General features: G+C 48.2%; 1 protein-coding gene across 12 annotated transcripts in view; it reads left to right on the plus strand.

Moving 5' to 3' along the window:
* Positions 1 to 24,297, plus strand: part of LOC122717783 (Down syndrome cell adhesion molecule-like protein Dscam2) — a 119,300-nt gene that overhangs the window by 61,994 nt on the left and 33,009 nt on the right. For 8 of the 12 annotated variants that reach the window (XM_043942195.1, XM_043942237.1, XM_043942178.1 and 5 more), the window contains 6 exons: positions 5,016 to 5,133; positions 10,280 to 10,523; positions 10,914 to 11,118; positions 16,936 to 17,232; positions 17,806 to 17,916; positions 18,115 to 18,273. In XM_043942195.1, the coding sequence (XP_043798130.1) occupies positions 5,016 to 5,133; positions 10,280 to 10,523; positions 10,914 to 11,118; positions 16,936 to 17,232; positions 17,806 to 17,916; positions 18,115 to 18,273 (1,134 nt within the window). The remainder of the gene's footprint in view (positions 1 to 5,015; positions 5,134 to 10,279; positions 10,524 to 10,913; positions 11,119 to 16,935; positions 17,233 to 17,805; positions 17,917 to 18,114; positions 18,274 to 24,297) is intronic. The other 4 variants (XM_043942265.1, XM_043942256.1, XM_043942272.1 and 1 more) reach the window with 2 other exon arrangements.

Raw genomic sequence — 24,297 nt, forward strand, 5'->3', positions numbered from 1 at the left:
CTCTATTATTCTCGGATTTCAAGCTTCCATTTCCCTCGCCTCGAAACGCGTGCCTCTGTTGCGCAAACATCGGCGCGATGCCGTTACGAGTCCGCGATAAACTCGTCTCTCTCGTCGCCTTCCGATTCGATCTCGCGACGATGGATCGATCGATCGATCGATCGACGTGGAAGACGGAAGTGGGACGCGCGCGTGAATGGGTAAAAGTGGTTGCACGACGAAGCTTCGACGAAGCTTGAGGTCGTACGGCCGGGATCCAATTAAACGCCTTATTTCGCGTCAATCATCGCCAATAATCGATAACGCGATGGGATCGAAGATTGTTCCTTTGAAACGGAATAGATAAGAAGGAAAAGTGAAAAGATTATTCGACGAGTAACGTTAATTCCTAATCGGGAATAAAAAAATCCCACAAACGAATTTCGATACACGCTGATAATTAAAACGATCGATTCGATCGCGCGCGTTAATTTGGCGCACGTTAATCGTGCAAAAAAAAAAAAAAAGGGAGAAAAAAAAATGTCCCCTCCCCTATGGATTCGCAAAATCCATAAATTTCCACGACATCCGCGACATCCCATCCCCTCGACTTGGCGCGTGTCGCGTCGTCGAAGGGGTTAATGAGCCATCGGATGATCGGGGCCCGATCAAAGGAAAAATTCTCTTAGCCAAGGCGTAATTGGCAGGGGCTGTGCGATCGAGAGCGGAGTCTGAAAAGGTTTCCTCGAGTCTCTGGCATCGCTTGTTACCGAGGCGAGCCGTAACGTGTGCTTTGGTTCCGCGCCCGGCCACGAGCACCGCGGAGGAACGAGAGGGAAGGGGCGGAAAGGCGAAGGAGGCGAAAGCGGAGAAGGAGAGGAAGAAGAAGAAGAAGCGAGCGGAAAGGGGGAGGAGAAATCTCCACTCGAGCCGGGCTAACTAATGATGCTTCTCTTCACATGCCTAACCCTCCAGATTCGCGTTGAAGCTACGATGCGCGAGAAGAAGAAGAATAAAGAAGAATAAAGAAGAATAAAGAGAAGAAGGAACATTCTTCGTTACCGCTTTTCCCCTGGCACGTGACCGATCCTCCAAGCGTCATAATTCATCCTTCGTTTCCTATACGCGTTTTTTCTTCCTTTACTCCCTGCAGGAGCTTCCTTCTTTCTCTCTCTCTCTCTCTTCCATCGTTTCTCGATCGTTGGCTCCCTATATATATATATATCGACCTGTCATTCAGTCGATAAGTCTGCGCAGGCTGACGGGGAATAATTAATACACCGGCGGCTTAATCGCGAGCCACGGATACGCCGTCTCGTAATCAAGGCGAAGGTGAACGAAAGTGCGCTGAAAATTGGGTTCGCGAAATAAGCGAGTTACGCTTTATTTTATTTTTTTTTTTTCGATCCCTCCCGTACCAAAATTGTTATTTATGTTTAATCAAAGTTGTCACGTTATGCCGATTATTTCACGACAAATACCCGTCGGGGATAATAAAACAGCGCGTTTAAAAAATGCAAGATTGAACGCAACGCAAGATTCACGATTTATGGAATATATTCGCTGTATAAACTCGATTCTATTGCTTGGAGTATCGTGCCAAAAGGATGTTTAACCGAGACTGCGAAACACGTTCTCGACTACAGTCGGAGCGGTAACAATCTCTATGTTTCTCTCTGAATGGAGGAACGTGAGAGAGAGCATCGGATCGGGTATAAAAGAAACCTGGTTCCAAAGGCCACGCTCAGAGAGAGAGAGAGAGAGAGAGAGAGAGAGTGAGAACGGATGGTATTTAACGTTACACGTTTCATAGACGAAAATTGGGAACAGAGCGGCGAATCGATGGCCGCCGGGTTTATTTGCGAAGCGTGCATCTCTGCGGAGATTCCGCTTTAATGGAAGCGAGAGAGGGTCGTAGGCGAGGATCGTTTATCGCGATCGACGAACGTCCCCACGAGATATATCCCGAAACTGGGTGATGTTTACCTGACGGCCTGGATGGAAACTGACCGAATAGGAATGGAAAATTCCCGCATAACGATTGTTTAGAATTTCTAAACAAACACAATGCGCATCCACTACAGAACATTGTGCAAACGATGATTACCTATAACCGGATCGCAAATTATTATTAGCCCGTGCAGCATTAACACAGGTTACGTTACGCAGAAGCGCGAGTATCGCGTAATTGTTGCCTTTGCGTTGTACAAGATTTGTTTACAACAATCGCTTCCTCGTTTAATTCTCTCCGCAACCTCCGTTCCCTCTTTACACGTTGGCTGTATGCAACGCGTTGTATTTTTGCGCGAAACGGGTGAACGGGTTTAATTTATGGAAAATAATAATAATAATAATAATAATAACGAAGCGATTCGATTGGAATAATTTATGGTTTGTTCGTTTCTTTTTTTTTTTTTTTTTCTTTTTTTTATTTCGTACAACGAAGAACAATTTGGATTATCGGGGAGTAGAGAGGAGAAAGGAGGGGATGTATAACACGGAAGAGATAAAAGCGGACGAAATGGGAAAAGAGATTTTATCGTCGCTTTAGTTGCTCCATTCAGCGTTTCCGGTAATCATTGTGCGTATACGTAAACGAACGAAATTCGCCAAGTTCAAAATTACTCGAGACGTGAACGAAACTTTATTACAGACTGTAATTTTTCTAAGAGTATCAACGAGCGGACTGGCGCTGTGATCGTCGAAGCGTTCCTCGCTTCTGGCGGGGGCGCGTTACCCGTTAATTCCTCGAACGTTCTTCCACTTCTTTTCTCCCCCTCGACTCGTCCACTTCGTCCGCTTTATACTTGTCGCGTCTTATTCCTCGAAATCTCTCGTGAATGAATCGAGAGAACGAAAATTTTTCCTTTGAACGAAGTCGATTAAATTTTTCCCGCGACGGAGAGGGTTCCCTTTTGAAGTTTGGCGGGAAAAAAGAAAAAGAACGAGCTCGATTCTTTCGCGGGTTCCATCCGCATAATACAACAACAAGTACTTATCAACTTAATAATCAAGTTGCAGGGTGTGCCCGATCGTTTGCATATTAGACAATCGTCCATAGCCCTCCCTTGTGTCCCCGTTTCGAACACGGTGATAAATTAACATCGAGAGATACGCCATTTTTTCCCGGGGTAACGAGCAAACTTTTCGCAATTATCGTTCGCTACAGCTGGAAATTTTCGAATAACGCGTATCCCGATCATAGAGCGAAATAATCCCATTGAAATCAGGCCGCTTTTAATCGCGTCATCGCGCGAGATAAGAATCCGAACCCCTTTTATTTCAAGAGGGCGAGTTTTCGCTCATCGCGCCAATATCTTCTTTCCATCGCGGATATCGCGTAACGCGATTGCGGGTAATGCAGCAACAAACGCGCGGCCAGTTAATTCGCGGCGTAACGGGCGGATCGCGTGTCGCTCGATCGCGAAAAACGTCGGGCCAGTTATCGCGCGTGGATCGATGCGCGTGTAAAAGCTGCGAAACACGCGGGTTCGGTCGGATTTCGAGGGAAATAGGAGCGGGAAACAGAAGAGGTGGAGGAAGGTTAATGGCGCGATTTCGATCCGCGAAAAACGTTCCGCTTTAATTACACGGGCCCCTCGTTTTCATCGCAAATACGCTATCTCCGTTTCGTTGTAATATTCATTACCGCATTATTACCGATGTCGTTTGCCCGACTTTCTCTTCGCCGGTTGCGCCCCAAGCTAATTACGTTAATGAAATCTTAATGGAGCGAATGGGTTAATTGGCATTTTCATCGACACGCCGGATAATAAATAATATACATCGATTCCTTCGTTTTCGAGGCCGCGAACGGGAACGGATAGATCCTCTTCCTTAATGGTGCACGATGGCGATTTGAAATTCTCGGCGTGCAGCGATGAGATACGTAACACCGGTGGGTTATCTGTCCCTTTACGGTACGTCGCGAGTCCGCTATCTCCGACCATAATTCCCCATTAAACGCTGCCTTGACGCGCTCCTTTCCCCCTCTTCCTTCCCTTCATCCTCTCATTTTTCTTCCCTCCCCTTCTTTACGCCTCACCACGAAGAACCTTTGTTCCCGCGTTCCTTTTTCAGCCGACGGCTATTTATGATACGCCGTGGAAAACATTTCCCGTATATCATGGAACAAACTTACATGAACTCGTCCTGGGGGAGGAGGAGGAGGGGGAGGAGAAGGAGGAGGAGGAGAGGCACGGAAACGTAAGGGGGTGCGCTTTCTTCGGCCTTGCCGCAAACTAACCCACCGTTTCGCCGTGTGTCACGTACGTGTACGCGCACGCCTCGTACGTAGCGTGCGGCGAGGAAGAACGATCCGAACGATATCTCGCGCAGGACGTATTTCCACCTCTCGTTTCCTTCCCTCTCTTTTGTTAAATCTTCACCGATATTGTCACTATCAATTTTCCAAACAATGTAATCCAATACTTTCCTCCTCCCCCCTCCTCGCTTTTTCCACCTTATTTTCCACGTATCGTATTTTCCACCCTCGCGAGAAGAAAGAAAGAGAGAGAGAGAGAGAGAGAGGGAGGGAAAGAACGATACGTAACGATCGTCGTTAAAGAGAATTTCATTTCGTAATATACAGCGGTTGGCTTTTAATCCCAGCCCCCTATCCCTCCTCCCCTCTTCGTTTTATTAAACTCGACCTCCTTGGTCCTTCCGTTCGCAGCATCAGCACCATCCTCCTCCTCCTCGTCCCTTCACGTTTCACGTCCTCTCCCCTGCAGGAATATATTTCCCGCGCTCCCGTCGCGGGGAAAAACTTGGTCCAACCTGCGATCCCTCCGTGTGCCGAGTCGAAGGAAGAGGCTTTGTTCCTCCAGGGAACGGAATATCGCGAGAAATTATCACCAACCTCGCCGAGAAATTTCACGAGAATTTCGTTGGAAATTTTATCTTTTCCAGCCATGGGCGAGGCTGGCTCAGATATATATATATATATATGTATATATATGATCGTTTCACGTGTGTCGTTTCCATCCTCGCTATCATTACAGGATTTATCCGTTCTGGGTTTTTTCTGGTTGCAGAGATACGCAGCACCATGCCGCCGATGATAAACGAGAAGGTGGTTTATATGTCCGCGCGGCTGAAAGACACCGTCGTGATACCGTGCGTCGCGTACGGGAATCCAACCCCCACGAACAGGTAAGAACGTCACCAACGCGATATACGAATCTACGAATTTGTTGCTCTTTTGCGTTTTCCCATCGGTCCTCGTAAACTTCGGCGAATGGCGAAACTTGTCCGAAACGGATGGTCGGCCGACCACGATTCTCGATCCTCGAGCGAGATTCTCGAAAGCGTGACGCGCATCGATCCCGGATCCTTTATTCCGACCCGGTTTCGAGGCCGAATCTGCCGTTCCAGGGGGAGGCGGTTTGGTTTGGTTGGCCGCGCTTTCTCCTTGCATCTCGTTGTTTCACTTATCTTGATTACGAGATAGAGAGCGTCTTCTTGCTTTTATCGAAACGAGAAACGAGTTATTGATCCCTTTCGTTGAACGGAAAAAAAAAAGTCTCGTTTAATTCTTCTTCGTTCCCCTTAAAGTGAAAAACTTTAACTTTTTCTTTCTTTCTTTCTTTCTTTCTTTCTTTCTTTCTACGTCCTGTTTCTCGTGGAAATTGAAAGTATGTTCCCTTCGCTCGGGAAAAGAGAGAAGAGATGTAGAGAGAAATACGTTTGGCGGACGATTTTGCGGCGATGATCGGAATCGGGATACCGAAGAGACGATTCGTATGGAATTCGAAACGGAGCCGCGTTGGAGAAAGGAAAGGCGAAGCTTTGACCGAGAATCGAATACAACCCCCGTTCGACGAGGCAACAGAAGGATTTCCCGGCCGGGATGCGCTCCGTAATTGCCGACTTTCGCGAGACGGCGTATATACTCGAGTACGATTCACTTACGTGGCAAACAGTTTCCCGATACAACGAGGCGTGGGCGGCAGGGGTGGGGTATCGGAGAAGTTTAATTGGCTCGGCGGCTGGATAGGGAAGAGGAGGAGGAGGCTTTTCCCCTCCGTTGAAAAATATTTCGCCCCAAGTTGGCGCGCGTGCGGTCGTCCTCCCCTCGAGAGGGTAAGGTTCGCGAGAAAAGGTTTAAATATCGCGACACACCCCCCCACCCTCTGCGCCCGTCTCGTTTCAAATTGCTTTCTCTGTTCCGTTTCCTCCCTCGAGTAAACGGATGTTCCGCCGCGCAATTAACCGGTAAACGACCATTTACTTTTCGCCGTGGTCGAGGCGTTGCACAGCAGGGCAACACCAGACGCTAAATCGAGGAGGGCTCTTTCTGGATTAATAAGACGTCCGGTCGCTCGCTTTGGCCACCTCTTCCGTTAAAATTTCCTTCAAATAAATTGATGATTTGTAATTCTCTTCCGCCACGGCTGCGGCCATTCAAACGTAAAAATTTCTATTTCCGCGCCATCCGAGATCCGCCTCTTCATTCTCGAGTATGAAGAAGAAACGCTTATTTCGAGAGGAGTCTCGCGAACGGAAAGGGGGCTTTCGTTGATTCAACGAGGAGGAAAGCTGTACGCCGTTGTTTCGTCGCGATACGAAACGTGGCGGTGGTTTCAGGATTTTCACGATTTCGTTTGATAATAATAACGAAGCCGAAGGAAACGAGGGATCCTCGTGTTTCTCTTACATTAATGCTAATTTTCGAACGTGAAACGCGTGTTTCGTTTCGGTCGCGAAAGTATTTCCATCCAGTGAAAAGGCGAGAGACGCGCCTTTCTTCGTCAACGGGGTGGTATCCCGAAAAAAAAAGAGATGAAATCCGCGAGAAAGAGAAGAAAGAAACTTTGATCATTTTCGAAGGAGTTGGAATCGGAGAAGCACAGATTGGACGATCTTTCGCGGTGATACAACAGGCGTTTAAATTAAATTGAAAAGAAACAGGCGTGAAACCGGATAAAAATGGAATCGTTTATTCGGTTTACTCGGCCGATATTGACGAAGATTCGATTCTTCCTTAGGCGATTCTTCGCGAGTTACGAACTCTGAGTCCGGAAAACTCCTCTCTCTCTCTCTTCCTCTCCTCGATACATCGCGACCAATCCAATAAACTCGAGTGTATATAAGAAACCACGGGTATAATAGAGTCGTGGAATCACAAAGGGAAAACACGAACACAGGCGAACAAAGGAAAGGAAAGCCTCGATGAATTTTCTTTTCGTTGATCGTTTCGTTTCCCGTGCGGATTCGAGGAAAAGATAGAAAAAGATAGAAATAAGCCGCGGGAAGGGGTGAGCGGAAAAGACAAAGGAATCGCGTATTAATGTATTTATTATTCGATCCCGCGGCTCGAAACGGAACGAAAGGAGGAAAAAACGAGCTCTTCAGCGGTTTTCATATCGTACTCTCCTCTCATATCTCTTCAATCTCGACGAGATTATTAAACGCGAGACGAGCCAACGTGTCTTTTTCCTCTCCATCTCTCATCGCGTAATGGAAATTTCTCGCGTTCGCGTTCCAAGATCGTATCATCTCGAATCGCGATAATTCGTCTCGAAAATTCACAGGTCGCATACGCGACCTTCGTAGGATCGTTACAATAGCCGTACACAGGCATTGTCAGCTCGGCTATGCAAATTCGCACGGCGGAAGGTACAAACAACGAGATACCGGTTTATTACCAATTTCCTCCCCCTCCAGATGTTTGACATTCGAGTAATCAATCCCCCATTGACCCCCCCCCCCCTTTGATCGATACTCGCGGGAACGACGATTCACCGTCGGTGCATCGTCGCCTTCCAAGGAATTTCTCCATCCGTGGATAATAATCGATTAGCGGGAGAAAGGATGGGACGCGATACGAGGCGCGCACACGCATGACCGTGTGTGCGGATGTCGGGGATGCGGCAAGGTGAGGCCGTTCCAAGGTACATAGAAGCGAGGAGCGTGGTGTGGGTAGCGCAAACAAACCGACCGCTGATTACAGAGACTGCTTCTGACAGCCCATCAAATATTCCGCATTTACGTGTACGTCGACGTCACCGAGTATTCCGTGCTTGTGTTCGTCGTCTCCTTCTCTCGCCTCCATCTTCGTCCTCTGTCCCACCGCCTCTTCCGTTCAGTTGACTGAGTTGACGGAGGAGAGGCAGCATAGGGGGATAAGAGAGGGAGAGACAGAGAGAGAAACAGAGAGAGAGAGACAGAGAGAGAAACAGAGAGAGAGAGAGAGGGGATAAGCAAAAGGATCGGAGGGAGACGGATAACCGAAGGGAAGAGACAGGATAGAGGAGAGGGAGCCGTGGTCCATCCCTACCATCCCTATCTTTCCTTCCCTCCGCCAATTTCCCTCCGTAAATTCGATTATCTATAGGTATACTCCTCGTCGTCGACCGTGTCTCCTCTTCCCTCTTCTACCAGAGTCCGACGACTCTTCAACCTCGTCGGCGTCCTTCCTCTTACTCCCGCGAGCCCACCGACATGCCGAACCTTACACGCGCGCGTGCATGGGAGAAGGATAGAGGGAGGTCGATCACCGGCCGAGAAGGATAGAGCGGGGTGGCGAGAAGGGGTGGTGGGTGGAAGATCATTTTTGGACCGAGTGTACTACGAGGGTACTACGAGGTAGCATCCCTGGGGGATGCTACCTTAGCACCGAGATTGGATAGGCTGGAAAATATTCGACACTCCCGGCGGGGTCCTGGAGAGAGATTCCCGCGGCCCAGATTCCCAACTTTCCACGTTTTTCGTGGACCTGGCGATTTTCTTCGATCTTGCGAGGTCAGCCTAGGCGTCGCGATCCCCCTTCCCCTCCCCTGCTCCCGTTACCGAGATAAGGGACGAGGCGGTGCAAAAGTAAGTTTCCAAGAATAATATTTATCGGGGAGGGATAACGCGAAGGCAAATGGTCGAATCGCGGCAACTTAAGGGAACAAAATCAATAGCGACCGCGACGAAAACTTTATTTTCCAAGCTCGGCTCGGTAAATATTGACGCACCCGTTCGCGCGCGTTTCAACGTAACGCAAATGTTTTCCTTCGTTTTGCGCGTCGCTGCGAGCAATCGTCTAAAAAATGTCGCCCACGGGGGGGGGGGGCGTATTAATAACGGTGGTTAATTTTAGATCCGGAAACGGGAGTCGTCCCCACATCCCCCCCTTCCCAAGATCGAAGATTCGCTCGGTGTTTCGAGAGTTGGCGAGGTCAAAGGTCGCGCGTGCCCGCCGAACATCGATTCGATTATCCGGCCACGTCTACGCTTTTCACCATTTTCGGGAATTCGCGTACACGGCGCGTCCGCTCGCCTCGAAACCGACGCCTCTCCGTTCATCCCCTTTATTTAAAGATCCGCCTGTGTATCATAACGATTTTCGTCTGTATCCGATGCGCCGACCGCAGTTTATCCATCCGCTTGTTCGAGCGTTTTGAAAACGTGCCAGTGCGTCGAGGTACGCGTCGAGGGTTTTGCGAGGGTTCCTCGGTGGAAAACGCGCGCTCGGGGGAAGAGAAAGAGTGGAAAAGAAGAGGAAGGAAAACGAGGAGAGGGAGAGACGCGTGCACGGCACACAATTCACGGCGTTGTGCGTTGTGTGTATTCAGTGTTCCCAATGAAACAGTTGTTATTTTGTGGTCGGCGAGTGCAGCGGAGAGATACATTTGGTTGGAATGGAAAGGCTCGGTCGGATAGCGGAGCGGCGATATCGCCCTCTGTCCGATGCCAGCGTTTCTCGCTCCGCGCTGTTATTTTTCCCTCGCCGCAGCGAGCTGAATCTTGAGCAACGATCGAACGTAACGTAACGCTGTATCGTAGCGAGACGGGTGGGTTGTTCGGTTGGCTGGCTGGTTGGTCGGTTGGATGGTTGGATAGTTGGACGGTTGACTGCAACGACGGAGCGTTACGATTCATCGAGTCCGGCCAGTCAGTGGAGCGAGCGTACGCTCGAGTCGACAGTGGTATATCTCGTTCGCAATGAGACGGAATCTTCCGACGCGGGTGCCGCTCGTTGTTTCCCTCCTTTCCCCTGATTATCGACTCTCCCTTTCGCGAGGAAATGGAATTTAATTTAACGGGGGAAACCGTGGACACATGGATATTTCTATAAACAATATCGCGATATCTCGGCGTTCAAGGGGAGATTTACAGTTCAATCGACCGGTTGGCAAAATTCTAGGATAGAATTTTCGATCGCGACGCCGTTTCTTCACGATCCATGACACGAAACTCGTCGTTCCCTTTTGTCGCGAATCTCCCCCCTTCTTTCCCTTCCTAACGTTCCGATACTCGGGAAAATGCAGGGTGGATACGATATTCTTCTCATGTGGTTGTTCTGCCGCAGGTGGTACTACAATAGGAACCAGAGGGAGGAGCCGGTCGAGGATTCGTCCGGGCATTACGTGGTGCGAGACGGTTCGTTGATCATACAAGGCGTCCAGGAGAGCGACGGTGGATCGTACATGTGCACCGCTAGTAATTCCGAGGGCAGCGAGTCTATGGAAGTGAGGTTAACGGTGTCTGCGCCATTAAACGTGCACGTCCAACCATCGATCCAGACCGTTGATCTCGGGAAAGCCGCTCATTTGGTAATCGACATTCCTCTTCCCCTTCCCCCTCTTTATATTTATCCCCATATTTATCGCGAAATTTCAAACGTATTTCGTTCCCTTCCAACACATTTTTCTCCCGCGACGATGGCCAACCTCTAACTGAACGAACTAAGAAGAGAGCGGAAGAAAATGTATAAAGAGTAGATCAGAATCTCGAGGTTCGTCCATCGGTAAATTGTTCGCGATCCACGTTCCGGGATAATTCGATTTTTAGGAGGAGGAGGAGGAGGAGGCTCGCGTTTTTTCCCGCGCTCGTGGCAATCTCGTTTCCGAGGAAAGGAAAGGAAAAGGGAAAGGAAGCGCGTGAGATTGGAGGACACGGGGACCGTTCTCATCAAGCCCCTTTTTCTCTAAACTGCTTTTCAGACGTGCAGCGCAAGTGGATTTCCGCAGGCGGCGTTGTACTGGCTGAAGGACGGCCAGCCATTGAGAACGGGCGCTCGCATAAGGGCGGTTTCCAGGGAACGTATTTCCGTGATGTCGGTCGCAAGAGAGGATCGCGGCATGTACCAGTGCTTTGTGAGGAACGAGTATGAAATGGCTCAAGGAATCGCGGAATTGCGGCTGGGCGGTGAGTCTTTGTTTGCTTTTACCGTTTTCACGTTGCGCGCGCCAACCGAGAAAATGAAGAAAACGAACGAAAGGAAGAGAACAGGCTGGCCGAGCGAAAAATCGTTTCGTTTCGTTTCGGAGGATCGTTCGAACGGGGTATAGATATATTCGAGATTTAATTCCTTTGCGCGCGCAATCTTTTTCTTCTTCGCGCTGCGGGGTAAAAGGGGGGAGCTCGGCCCATCCAGTAATATCCATTATACCGTTTAAACGATTTTAAGCAACCCTCGTCCCACCTATCCCACCTGCCCACCCTCCCTCTTTCGTTGGAACAGAAACAGCTTAACGAACGTTCCGCGAAATGAAACGTTTAAGACACTCCGACGTGCCATCTAATGACATCGCGTCGCACAGTTTTCAATTGCTCCGCTCTAAAGTCTTCGTCCGCGCTATTAAAACTCGACCGCTCGTTAAATTCGCGAGAGCGAGGAATTTGCATTTTATCCCGGACATGGGCCGGGAGAGGGATCGGAGGGGCGGGGAGAAATCTCCCGTTCTTGAGGGATCGTTTTTCTTTCGAAAAATCCATCCATCGAGTTGCCGTGATTCCGGGAATATCTTGGAACTCGGTCCAACGGGGGGAGGGGTCTGTTCGAAAGACCGAAAGAGAGCACATCCATAAGGGGTTAGGGAAGAAGGGAGGACTTGTTTGTCGAGCGAATGGTTCCGCGGTGATAGGTTGCCGATGGTTAATGCAGTGGAACTCCTCCTCCTCCTCCTCCCCATACGATCCATTCCGGGTTTGCGTGCCACTCCATCGTAACGCGTTTTCCATCATCCCATCCTCCCCCTGGCTTTCCTCCGGCAAAGTACGTGCCATTTTTGCGCGAAAATGGCCACATCGTTCTCCCGATCCGTGCCTCGCCACGGAGACCGATGTTTGCCTGCCCGTTAATCGCACCCACCCTTCCATCCTCCACGATTTTAATTATCGAATCTCGATAGTCACGTACCTAATGCTCGATCCTTAAGGCGATTTCCATTCGTTTCCGATCGTTCGGATTACTGTTCGTATATATACATGTATATATATATATATATATATGTGTACGAGAGAACGTCAACTTGACGCGGAAAGCGTCGAAGCAAAGCAACGAATGCGCGATTCAAAGCTTCGAGGCGTTACGTTAAAACGTTAAAGTACTTCTCGCTCGTCGTCCTACAAAAAAAAAAAAAAAAGAAAAAAAAAAAAAAGACCTTTTCTTCTCCTCTCATCCGATGCCGGCACGATAAAGTGTGTCAAACGATTGCGATCGACCGTTCGTCGTCGTGGCCGTCTAGGCTCAGCGTCTCGCTCTCGCTGCTTTGCCTCTGTTGAAGCGCGACACCTCCCTCCCTCCCCCTCTGTTTCGTCATTTCGATGTAAAACAGCCGCCGTTGCGACCGAACGCGCCACCGTTTTTTCCGCAACTCTTGTTCTTTTTTTACTTTTCCCCCTCCTCCTCCCCCCTCCCCCCCCCCCTCCGCGCACGATCGACGCACGATACGTGTATCGATACCGGTCATATTTCGGTTCAGAGGCGGGGCCGCGAATGCTTTTTCCATTAACCGGGGCATCGAGCCTCGTTCGTTTCCCTCCGCGAACGGAGTTACGGTTCCGAAGATTTCAATTAAAACACTTTTAACCCGTGGCAGATTGCCTTTCGGCCGGCCCCGGGCACGGTTACAGGGAATAAAGTGTCCGTGGAGCGATTTCGCGCCCGGCCGAGCTTCCTCCGGCCGGCCGAGCGAGGCATCGAGGCCTCGTTTCACCCCCATTTTCGCGGCTATCCCACCGACCGAAACTCCCCGCCCCTCGTAACGTATTTTCCATCCTGCCGCGGGCATCACGCGCTATTTTTGCGCGAAAATGGCCTCGTTTGCTGTCCACCGCTCCATCCCGACGTGCCGCATTAATACACTATCGAGAACCACGCGATACCCGAATATCCCGGGAAACACAATCAAGCCAATTCACGGCGCCTGCATTTTTTCTCCTCTTCTTTTTTTCTTTTCTCTCTTTCTCTCTCTCTCTCTCTTTTTACAACGATTCGCGTGGAAACAAATCGCCGTTTTGTTCCGTCTCGTTTCGTCGTCGAATTTTCGAAAGTTCATCTTTTGACTTTCGATCGAACGGTTGTTTCTTTCTCCGTTGAAAGGAAGGAGTTTGATGTACTTTTCTTTTTTTTTTTTTTTTTTTTTTTTTTTTTTTTNCGAGGACGTCCTCGCCCTCCAAAGATTTCCTCCAACGATTTGTATCCGGTGATGAAACTTGCCACGTACTTTCCCCGCCATTAGCCACGCCAGCAACCCGGATGCCCGGTTGAAACTTGAAATTTTCTTTCCCACGGGCGAAAGAAACGTCGGCGGTGATTGACGTCGGTGGCCGAACGATACAATGGCGCCAGCCTTTCTTTCACCCTCGATCCGACAATCGAGCCTGGACGAGAGGGTATCGAGGAGAACTATTCTTTCCCCCTTCGCAACTGCCGCCCGCGTGGGGGTAATTGAAGAGGCGAAGGGGAGTGTGGGGCACTGCTCTTGGTGGCGGACCCGCTATAGAAACAAGAACAGGAGCAAACAACGGTAATGGATTCAACCTTTGAACGGCTCGCTCGCAATTGCATCTGGCCGCAATAACACGCCGCAACCGTCCGGTTAAGCGACTTTTCATTAGCCTTAAACGTGGCTACGATTTCTCCTTTTCCTTCTTTCTTTTTTCTTTTCTTTTTTTCCCTTCCACTTCGATCCTCGCTTTCGTTAAGTTTATGCATCATCGTTGATCGACGATCGAATTCGATCGAATAAATTCGAGAAATTCGACTCGACGAAAGAAGAGAGAGAGAGAGAGAGAGAGAGAGAATATAAAATTTCTCAGGTTCGAGAAAATCGTTTATCTCCGATTCGAATGAAGGCGATCAGCGACTCGGCCGATTTTCCACTATAGGAAAATTCGACGCCATTAGCCCCTGCCGTTTGAATTCTTCTCGGTCGCATGATTTCTAAGCTGCAGGGCGTACAGTGTACATTAGGTGGGGATTGCCCGCGGCACGATGGGATAGTTAGTACCGCCAGCCTGGATTTGCATACGCTAACGAGATTCCTGCGGTTTTGCCGATGCTTTGCATGCCGGCCGAGCACGATCCCGCTCCATCCTGCGCCACTGCCTGCGTCTATTTATTATGCGTCATAGATACGTCAGGGAAGAAGGCGCGTCACCAAGGCAAGAGGGAACGAGATACCCGTGGAAAATGGGGTTTGGAGAGCGAGAGGATCGTGGGTGTAGTTACTAGTTACCGCAAGTAGTCTCGAGAAGCGCGAATGTCGCGCGTCGTTCCCTCTATTAAACGTGTCGTTCAACTTGTAACGGCAAAATTCGCGGAACCGCATTTCCGCCAATTGCCTGCCAAATATTTACCAGCTATCGAATCTATGTATCTATCGTACACACTATATACCATATACGTGATATCTTTTCTTCTTTTTTCTTTTTTTTTTTTTTTGGGAGAGGGGTTATTGACATCGCGCGACTATGTATCTAATATTTATCGCCGCGGCGATATGCCTCGAGCCAATTGGATTTGGAATGTGGATATTCGAAACAAAGGGGCGCGATTAAACGGTCGAAACGAAATTCGGTTAACGAGCGGAGGAGATAAGAGTTCTGGCTGGGGAGGAAAGATTGGACATCGTGGTCGATAACAATAAGAACGGTTGGTTACGGTCGGATGAAGAGGAGGGGAAAAGGTGGGCCTTGAACAGAGTCGGAGAACGATGCACGTTTTCCTTTCCCGGGAAAGGGGGGCGGAAAATGAAGTTTCTCTACGAGGCGCGTCGGCCTCCGCAGATTTTTAATTTAAATTGCAATCACTCCCCCTCCGGCTAAGAGGCACGCTCGCGAGTACTGGTTATATTTGACGACAGCCTCGGCTATTATTTACACGGCGATTCTCGTTTTCTTTCCAGGCGAACGATAAACAAGCGGTCTACCCTGTTAACGTTTCATTAACATCAACCTCGTTCGCTGAACCGGCGCTTTTCCTGCGCGAAACTGTCTTATATTATAACGGGGCGGAGTTGGATTAAACTCTTAAACTGGAACGAGATTTTCAGAAATATTTCCTGCAATTTTTCTTTTCTTTTTTTTTTCATTCTTTTCCATTCTCGAAAAAAATCGCTCGAGAATGAATTCGAAATTCATCGTTGACCGTGTAATTTGCATAATTTTACGAAAAATAAATTTTACGAAAAAAAGAAGAGAAAATAGATTAACAAGAAGATGGAGGATTGTCTGTCGTGATTTTTCTCTCTTTCCACTCCCAGACGTCCGTTTCGAGCCACCTTGGTAAACAGGCAACCTCGAAACAGGACGCTTTTAAAGATTATTCCGCGCCCTCCAAGGACGCAAAGTTGCCCCGGCTTCGAAGGCGAAATAACGAGGCGGACTAATTGGACAGACGTAATTGTTAATTTACTAATAGCTTCCTAGGTCCGGCAGTCTTTTAATTATACGTTCTCGCACCGCCGTGATTTCGAATTTTCATTACGAAGTTTCTACGCTGCGCCACGATGAAACGAGATCATCCTTCCTTATGAACGATCACGAGGCAAACGAAATATCGCGATTCTTTTCGATTTCTTCGTTTCAAATAATTATCCAACGTATCTTCTCGAAATTGAACACTCTCGAGGAGTGTGATCTCTTTGACTCGTTCTTTCTAAGACGCAGCAATTATCCAAAGAAGAAGAAGAAATAAATCTTATCGGGAAATGGTTTCGAATTCAAACGCAAAGTTTGAATTCTCAAAAGAAAAAGAAAAGAAAGGAAGAAAGAAAAAAAAAAAAAAAGAAAAATATCGAGACGAGAAACAACCGCAAAATTCCCACTCGATGTTTTCCTCGTGACACCTCGTACAGAGCATCAAAGTTGTTACAACGGCGTGCAAGAATCAAGGTATGCATACGAAAAGTTGTAGGAAAGTCGGCTGTTATTTCGTAGCCGACGTGCTCGCGCTTATGAAGTTCATGAATTCATTACCGAGAGGGCTCGTTACGCGGGGTGGCACGTTCATTTAGAGCCCTTCTGGAACTGGAACGTATATGCCTGCGAACGCGCCACGGTTATTTTCAATGTTTCTTCGTTAAGTCGCGCTCCTCTTAATCCCTTCCCGGCTTCCATTAATCTTCGGGCCAATTATTTAATGGAAAATCCAGCCGCTTATTAAGGTCCACTTAATGAGAAGGGATGTGACGTATCGAGGGGATGGACGCCATCTTCTTTCCGTTTTCCAACGGAAAAACGTTATAAATTTTATCGCGAGTGTGACCCGGATACGTCCAATGGACGAATCAAAGATTCGTTCTAGGTCTTCCATCCGATCGAAATATCCATCTAATGAACTAGAAAAGAAAAAAAAGAAAAAAAGAAAGAGAAGAAAATCCCTCCGATTTTGTTTCGTATTTACTCTCCTCCCCCAATACGAATTTAATCCAGCGATCGAAGGTTGGGCAAGCAGCGCGAGGGTAGATCGACAGCACGAAGTCTATCTCGTAAATAAATAGCCGGATATTAGCGGAGTGGTGGGAGCGGCGGGGCAGAAATAGGTGGTAATTAGCGAAGGAGAGAATCGAGAGCTCGATCGAGGAAGAGGATTATAGGGGAGGAGGATCGTTGAGACGGATCGGATCAGAGAGAGAGAGAGGGAGAATGGGAGAAAAAGAAGGGGAAAGGTGGAGGACGCATCGGTTGGATATGGTTGGAGATACGTGTAATCCGTAGCGTAACGTCTGTTAACAGAGATCGCGCCGCAACTGGTCTACAGGTTTATCGAACAGACAATGCAAACCGGTCCATCGGTTTCTCTGAAATGCAGCGCCGCGGGTAATCCGACGCCGCAAATTTCCTGGCTGCTGGATGGATTTCCGCTTCCGCAAAACGACAGACTCCTGATTGGCCAGTACGTGACCGTGTACGGGGACGTAATATCGCACGTGAACATCTCGTCGGTGAAGTCCGAAGACGGGGGCGAGTACGAGTGCATCGCGAGCAGCCGCGCTGGCGAGGCGAGCCACTCGGCGAGGCTCAATATTTACGGTGAGTACTCCGTGAGAGGGAGAGAGAGAGAGAGAGGGTAAAGATTGTTAAGGAGAAGAATCGTCGACCGGTGTCGATTGAAATTGACTGGAAACCCCGGGGAATATTACGTTCCATCTCTCTCTCTCTCTCTCGTTTTTCCTTTCCCTCTCCGTTTCTCCGTGGCTCGAATCGATCGCCGGGAATATCGGCTCGATGGGATCCTTTGTCATTAACCACCACCACCGTTGGAGGGGCGATTTCTGTTAATTAAAAATTGGCTCGTAGCTTTTGTTTTATCAACGAATTTTTTTTTTCCTTTCTACTTTTTTTTTTTTTTTTTGGTTCCGCTCGCCGTATGCGAATGGCGAAATTCTCGCGTCGCGAAATTTCGTCGAAGATAGATTTGATAGGGTACGATATTAATGAGCGGGGGTTTAGTTTAAAAGTGAAAAGAGAGAAGAAGAAAAATAGCGAGCTTTATAATTTGATGACAATGGAAACACGGAGGATCGTGTCGAATGCGACGACATCGAGGGAGGGCGGGGAAATCGCTCGAAGCGAAATATATGTTTCGTTGCTTGTCAATCGCAGGTTTGCCATATGTCAGGCCCATGTCGACGGTTTCGGCGGTCGCTGGGAAACAGTTTCACATCAAATGCCCGGTCGCCGGTTATCCCATCGAATCGATCGTTTGGGAGAAAGGTGAGTATTAATCTCCCCTTCTGTCTTCCCTTGTACTCCTGTAAAAAAAAAAAAAAAAAAAAAAAAGAAAAAAAATATCCAGATACTTGCACGTCGATCGAGAAGGGCTCGACGAATCGTATTCGAGTTTATCTTATAAATTCCGTTCGATCGCGATCACGGGAGGGGAGAGAAATTGAGCGGTCACGTTGTTACCAGATGGAGTAAGGTTGCCCACAAACATGAGACAGAGGGTTGCGAACGGCAGCCTGTTCATCGATACGGTGCAACGAGCCGCCGATCAGGGCACGTACACGTGCACCGCTAGGAACAAGCATAATTTCACGTCTCAACGATCGGTAGAAGTGCGCGTTCTAGGTGAGTAAACTGCACACGAATATTTCCCGATACCGGTCTCTTTTGCAGGGTTTCGCAGAGCAGATGCCACGATATCCGAATACCCTATCGGTCACGCGCGGTACGTCGAGCCTGTACGATTTGCATAATTTCAGACGTTATATCGATTTAACGTAACGTAACGAGATTTATATATATATATAAGTGGATCTTTCGTATCTTTGCTTCTCTCTTTGCGAATGAAACAAAGTCCAAAACGATTCCAAAAGGAAATGGAGGATCTTCGAGTGAACGAACACCGCGTGTGACCGATTCGAGGTATCAAAGGCCGATTATCGACGGATAATCGGAACTGTGACATACCCGAAGTTACATCATCCCTTTGTTCCGCCTCCACCCCTACTCCTTTCCTCCTCTACTCCACGGTAATTTTCCATCCCTATGGCAATCGCATATTAATTACAATTCGTGTATGCATAACATCCCGGCGTGTTTGACGCGTGCCGCCAAATTTACCTTCGCACGATGTTTCTGTATTAGGTATTACGAGGCAAATTCCGTATACTCCATTGTTCCATCGTTGGCCGAGATTAGTTAACGCGGGGCAAGCGTCGTCGCTTCGGGTCTCCCGAGTCGTGTTTATCGAGTCGTGCGCGAATTTTCAAAATGGCGTAAAACAACCAGTTTTATCTCTTCTCGAAACGTTATCGTCCTTTAATTGCGTCGTCCTGCCCCCTTCTCCCGACGATCGAATTAAATTCGCGATATCTCGCGATCTTCCCCCGTTTTCTTCTTCCTCGTCCTCCCTCCTTTCCCTTTCTTATCTTATATTTTGGGACGGAAAACGTTTAAGGAAAACGGATCTCGGAGGGTTAAATTCGATTCGGAGCAAAACACTCGAGAGAGAGGATCGCGCGCAATTTAATAGACGTTGCCTGCCAACGATCCATCTATCGTACCTATGATCCCGGCCAAAGCGCGACAGAAGTTGGAGAAAAATTCGAGAAACTTGCCCTCAAAGTTTTCTCAAAGGATCTTCTCTCTCTTTGGTCGACGGTGGGGCGGGGAATATCTTATTGGCGCGACTCTTAATCGTGCACCTGCCTTGGAAATCGTATCGCGCTCCCTGCCAACCCACCCGCCATTTTGTATACTTTGAGAAAGTACTTAAAAGCGATCTCCACTCCGAGGGTCGAATAGGTAATCGCTTCTCTCCCGGGCTTGCTTCGCGTTTCCTCGCGAGGAGAGAGAGAGAGAGAGAGAGGAAAAAAAGACGAGGATAGGAAAAGGGATGGGAATTCGATTAAACGTCAAACCGAGTCAACGAAGGAGGTGATACGATGGAATCGATAATCCTCGTGCCAACGCCGAAGTTAATTAACTCTCTCACTCTCCCCTACATGATTTTCGACTCGTCGAGAAACCATTATTCGTCCTCCTCCTATTTACCTCGTATTTACCCCAACACGATGATAATCGCTTACCGAATCGATCGACGAATCGCGTCTTGCTATGTTCGATGATCGTCCATCATCGGAGCTACATGTACGCATACGCTGTGACCAGAGGAGACGATCGAAGGATCCGCACATAGAGAGTGTGCTTCTGTGAAAAACCGCGACGGAGCCAAGATCTGTGGAAAAAGATTCACGAAAAAACAATTTTCTCGACCAGGACGTTTCTTAGGATAGCTCCTTGCGTGTACGATCGTACGCGACCTAAGGGATCACGGTGCAACGTGTGTGTGTATATATATATATATATATACACACATATATATATATATACATAAATGTGCGCTAGAGTGTGCAATGTGTGCGTGTATATGCGTCTATCTCTATCTCTACCTCTATCTTTCTCTCTCTCTTTCTCTCTCTCTCAATCTATCTATCTCTCTTTCTATCTTCTTTATCCATCTTCTCTATATGTGCGTCAACGGATATCCGTGCGTTTGACAACACTCCGCGAACGAAGCCACGCACCAAGAGCACAGCACTTCACTGCATCGCTCAAGCATCTGTCCTTGCACGCGCTCGCCTAAAACTCCGCTCTCTGTATATTACGTTACGTACGTGTACTTTTGTACATAAAAATTCATAGCGCGCCGATCCCCGCGTACACCCCTCCCCCACGGGGTGTACGCGCGCGTGCACGTGCGCGCTCGCGCGATACACGGCCCCCTCCCTCCCCTTTAAAAAAAGGATCTCGTCGTTTAATCGCGTCGTGCATCGAGCCGGGGCGAAAGAAACGCTCGTGTGCCACGTCCAAGAAATTTTCTACCTTCTGCGCGAAGTATATATACATATATATATATATAAGAGATAACGTTCTGCCAAGCGAAAAATATCGCTGACCGGTTTAATATCGACGCGCCGTACTCGATATCCGTGATATTCGCGTGTTACGATGACTCGTTACGTATGAGAAACGCGCCATTCGTCCTTATTTATCGTATAAAAGATATAAGAAAGTTTACGATACGTTCTTTTTTTTTTTTTTTTTGGACAAATCGTAGAGCGAAAGGAGAGAATTTCTATCGTTGTTTCCTAAGAAGAATTTTTATATTGGAAATCGAGAGAAAATAAAAATTTCGATTCTCTGTATCCCCACGATCCTGTATAATTTATCGTTACGTTGAAGTATCGCGTAAGTCGAAATCCAGTTTAGTTTCTACAGATTTTCGATCGAGGTGACCGACGCTTTTCGATTTTTCGATGAACACGTTTAATCGACCGTTTAACTCGTCACGTTGAAAGCGAAATCGCTCGTTTCCCCGAACACGTTCCCCGAAATTTTCTAACGTACAAGAAGGAAGGAAGGAAAAAAAAAAAGAAAAGAAAAGAAAGGAAAGTGGATAAACGAAGCTGGCAGAGTACAGAGGGAGTTAGAACCGAGTTGGCGATCGAGTGGCGCGATTTCGCGAACTCGAGGGGGCCCCTGTTCTCGAACGCACGTGCACACGCTACTTGTACATAAATATGCTGTTGTCGAAGCATCGATATTCTATTAACGTGACTCGAGCCGCCGTTTCTTTCGCACAGCGATGCGCACTTCACCGGCCCCGAAAGCACCGCTTCGAAAACCCCGCTTCGTATTACCCTCCCTCCTCGTACGTACGTATTACCCACTCGTTGCTCAACAAGCTTCGATTTTCACCGGCAATTTTCATAATCGGGACCGAAAAAGGAACGCGCAGCACGGCGTGTGAAATCGCGTGACCCCGCCACCGTGTGTAAACGCGGTTGAATCACGGCACACGGCTCGAAAGCAATCAACCGGAGTGGTTGTAACCGATCGATTGTATTCCACGGGGCGAGAATTTGCCGCGATTCGTCGGCAGCGAAAGTCCGTTTATCGGCGCGCGATACCGCTTCGACGTGCCACCGCGAATTAATTGCGAAAGCTTGTCGACGGAGATATTCGACGAGCGGGCGGGGCCCAGGGAGGTGAGAGGAATCTTTGAAACGAGGTGAAAAAAGGAAAAAAAAAAAAAAAAAAAAAAANGATCGAGGGTGGGAGCGAGTCGAGTTCATTAATACGATCCGTGGCCGCGGCGAGGGTGAATTTTTCGCGAATTTCTCGTGGAAGGGGGGAGGAACACGCGGGGATGGAAAAGTGAAAACCGATCGACGAAAAATTGTACGCCGTGTCGGCCACGGTTAAATATCAATTACAGCCCTTGTTCCACCGCTAACGCCAGTTTATTCGTTCGAATCGTTGGTGGGGAAGAAGCGCGTTACAACAACGCGGGATACGATTATCGCGGGATCCGGCCGGGTCAGATCGGTTCGGGATATTAAAAAAAAAAAAAGAATGGGGAGGGAAGCCGGCTGGCTTTGTGAAACGGGGGAAACGCTGGAGAAAAATCGCGGGAACGAGCACCGAGTCAAAGAGATATAATTATCGGCTCGTGAATTGGATATGTAGTGATTTGAAAAAAGCAACGCGTTTAACAGCCGTTTCCTTTGATCACGCGATTTTCGTGGATTAACTCGACCGAATTAACGAAAACAACGCGAGCGAAAAGATTTTCGTCGAAAATCGGCACGTTTTTTTCCCCTTCTATGGGAGAAGGGGATTGTTTGCGATTATTTTTTGTTTGTTTGTTTGTTTGTTTCTTTCTTTTCTTCTTCGATGGATGACGAGGGGAACATAGCGAGAGAAGGCTTCCAAATTCCGGCGTACGGTGATCCAGCCAGTTAATTCTTAATTGAAGGGATTAAACGCGTGTTGCGTAACCGATCGAACCGGTTTGTTCATTGGATTTCGATAAAAAAAAAAAAAAAAGAGTAACTGCTACGCTCGCTTCATCCAATTAAACAAGTTATTCTACTGATATTGGATTAATTCGTAACGCCAGGATTGAAAAATTAGCGAGGGAAATCGAAGCTTTAAGAAAATATGGTTTGTAACGAAATCGGGATTAAAGGGAAAAATTGGTGCTTGCGCCGAGTGATGTTCGCAACGCGGATTCTATCTCTATCTCTTTCAAGCTCTTTGTTTCTATATAGATGACCGCAATTTCGTATGATTTCGTACGTATTTCTCGCGCATTAAGGACACTTGGATCGCGACGATCGAATGTCTAATCGAAATACGATCGATAAATGATCTTCTCTCGTTTAATTCGAATGTTCTTCGACGTTTGCGCCAAGTGTCTTAAATGCACAAGCTTCCTGTCTCGACCGGTGTTGCAGAATTCTCAACGTTTCCACGTTCGGGCGTTGTATAAATTCCACGACACCGGTGGACGATGAAAAAAAAAATCGTCCGTTCGACGTGTGTGCTCAACCCAAATTCTTTCTGTGTTCCATGAAAATATATCACTATCGTCCCATGATTATCATCGAACGCACACAAACAGTTTTAAATATATATATATAGATATTTATATATACATATAAATACGCGAATTCTCTATAGCGTTTTCTGAACCGCTTTTTACTGGAATGCCACCTTTTGTCTTTGTATTGTTCTTTCAGTGCCACCTAAAATCACGCCTTTCAGTTTTGCTCGCGATTTAAACGTAGGGGACCGTACTAGCGTACAGTGCGTGGTCGTGACTGGCGATCTGCCACTGACGTTCACGTGGCTCAAAGATAACGTCCCGATAGAGATCAGGACGTCGCAGGATGCTCCGCCGTCAAGCCATAGCCGCGTTCAGGCCCCGGCCGGTCCTGGAGACGCGATTAAGGGGCCCAAGCGGGGCCCCAAGGCCGAGGGCCAGGCCGAACAGTCCCCGAGAAAGGCCATTACCGTCCGCCAATATGACGCTTTTACCAGCGCCCTGAGCATTAGCACGATCGCACCCGCGCACAATGGCACGTACACCTGTCGCGTGGCCAATGGCGCTGCCACCGTCGCTCATTCTGCACTCCTTCACGTCAACGGTAAACGCACACCGTTGGTGTACTTCTTCGTTCACGCTCTCACTACGACGCAGAGGTGTGACGCTTACTTTCCTATTTTTCTTTTTCTCTTCTCTCCCCCCTCCCCGCTACTTTCTTCCCGATATTTCAACGCCGCCACATCGATCTCGACGCGTCCGCATGCACCCATCCCCGACGCGTCGCAAGATCGTCAATTTTTATTACCTCCAACCGCTCTTTCGATCGTTCAGCGTATCGACGATCCTCGATTTGAGAAACGATCGAAAATTTTAGAACGACTTCCTTCGTCGTCGCGTTCTGGTCGATACGCCGCGATCATCCTTACCGACCTATACTTTATTCCGATCGATTTAGAGCAACAAAGCTGTGTTATAGCCGGGCTCGCGACTCGTGGAACATAATAAAGACAGACTGGCAATTTTCCAACCCGGTGGATTATGTGCTCGCGCTGGAAAAGTAACTGATTGATCGGTCGGTAAGGAAACAACGAAATCCAACTTTGGTACATGCGCGATCGATCAATCAGCGAGTCCTCGAACCCGTGACGCAATTTGATCAATTTTCCGTTCCGCCTCGAGAGAAAGAATTTTTCGACTCGCGTCACTTTCGCGATCCTTCTTGAAACAATCGATCGAGATAAGTCTATAGACGCTAT

Source organism: Apis laboriosa, unplaced genomic scaffold (assembly GCF_014066325.1).
Source record: "Apis laboriosa isolate Shangri-la unplaced genomic scaffold, ASM1406632v1 scaffold11_cov152, whole genome shotgun sequence".
In the NCBI taxonomy this organism is placed as follows: domain Eukaryota; kingdom Metazoa; phylum Arthropoda; class Insecta; order Hymenoptera; family Apidae; genus Apis; species Apis laboriosa.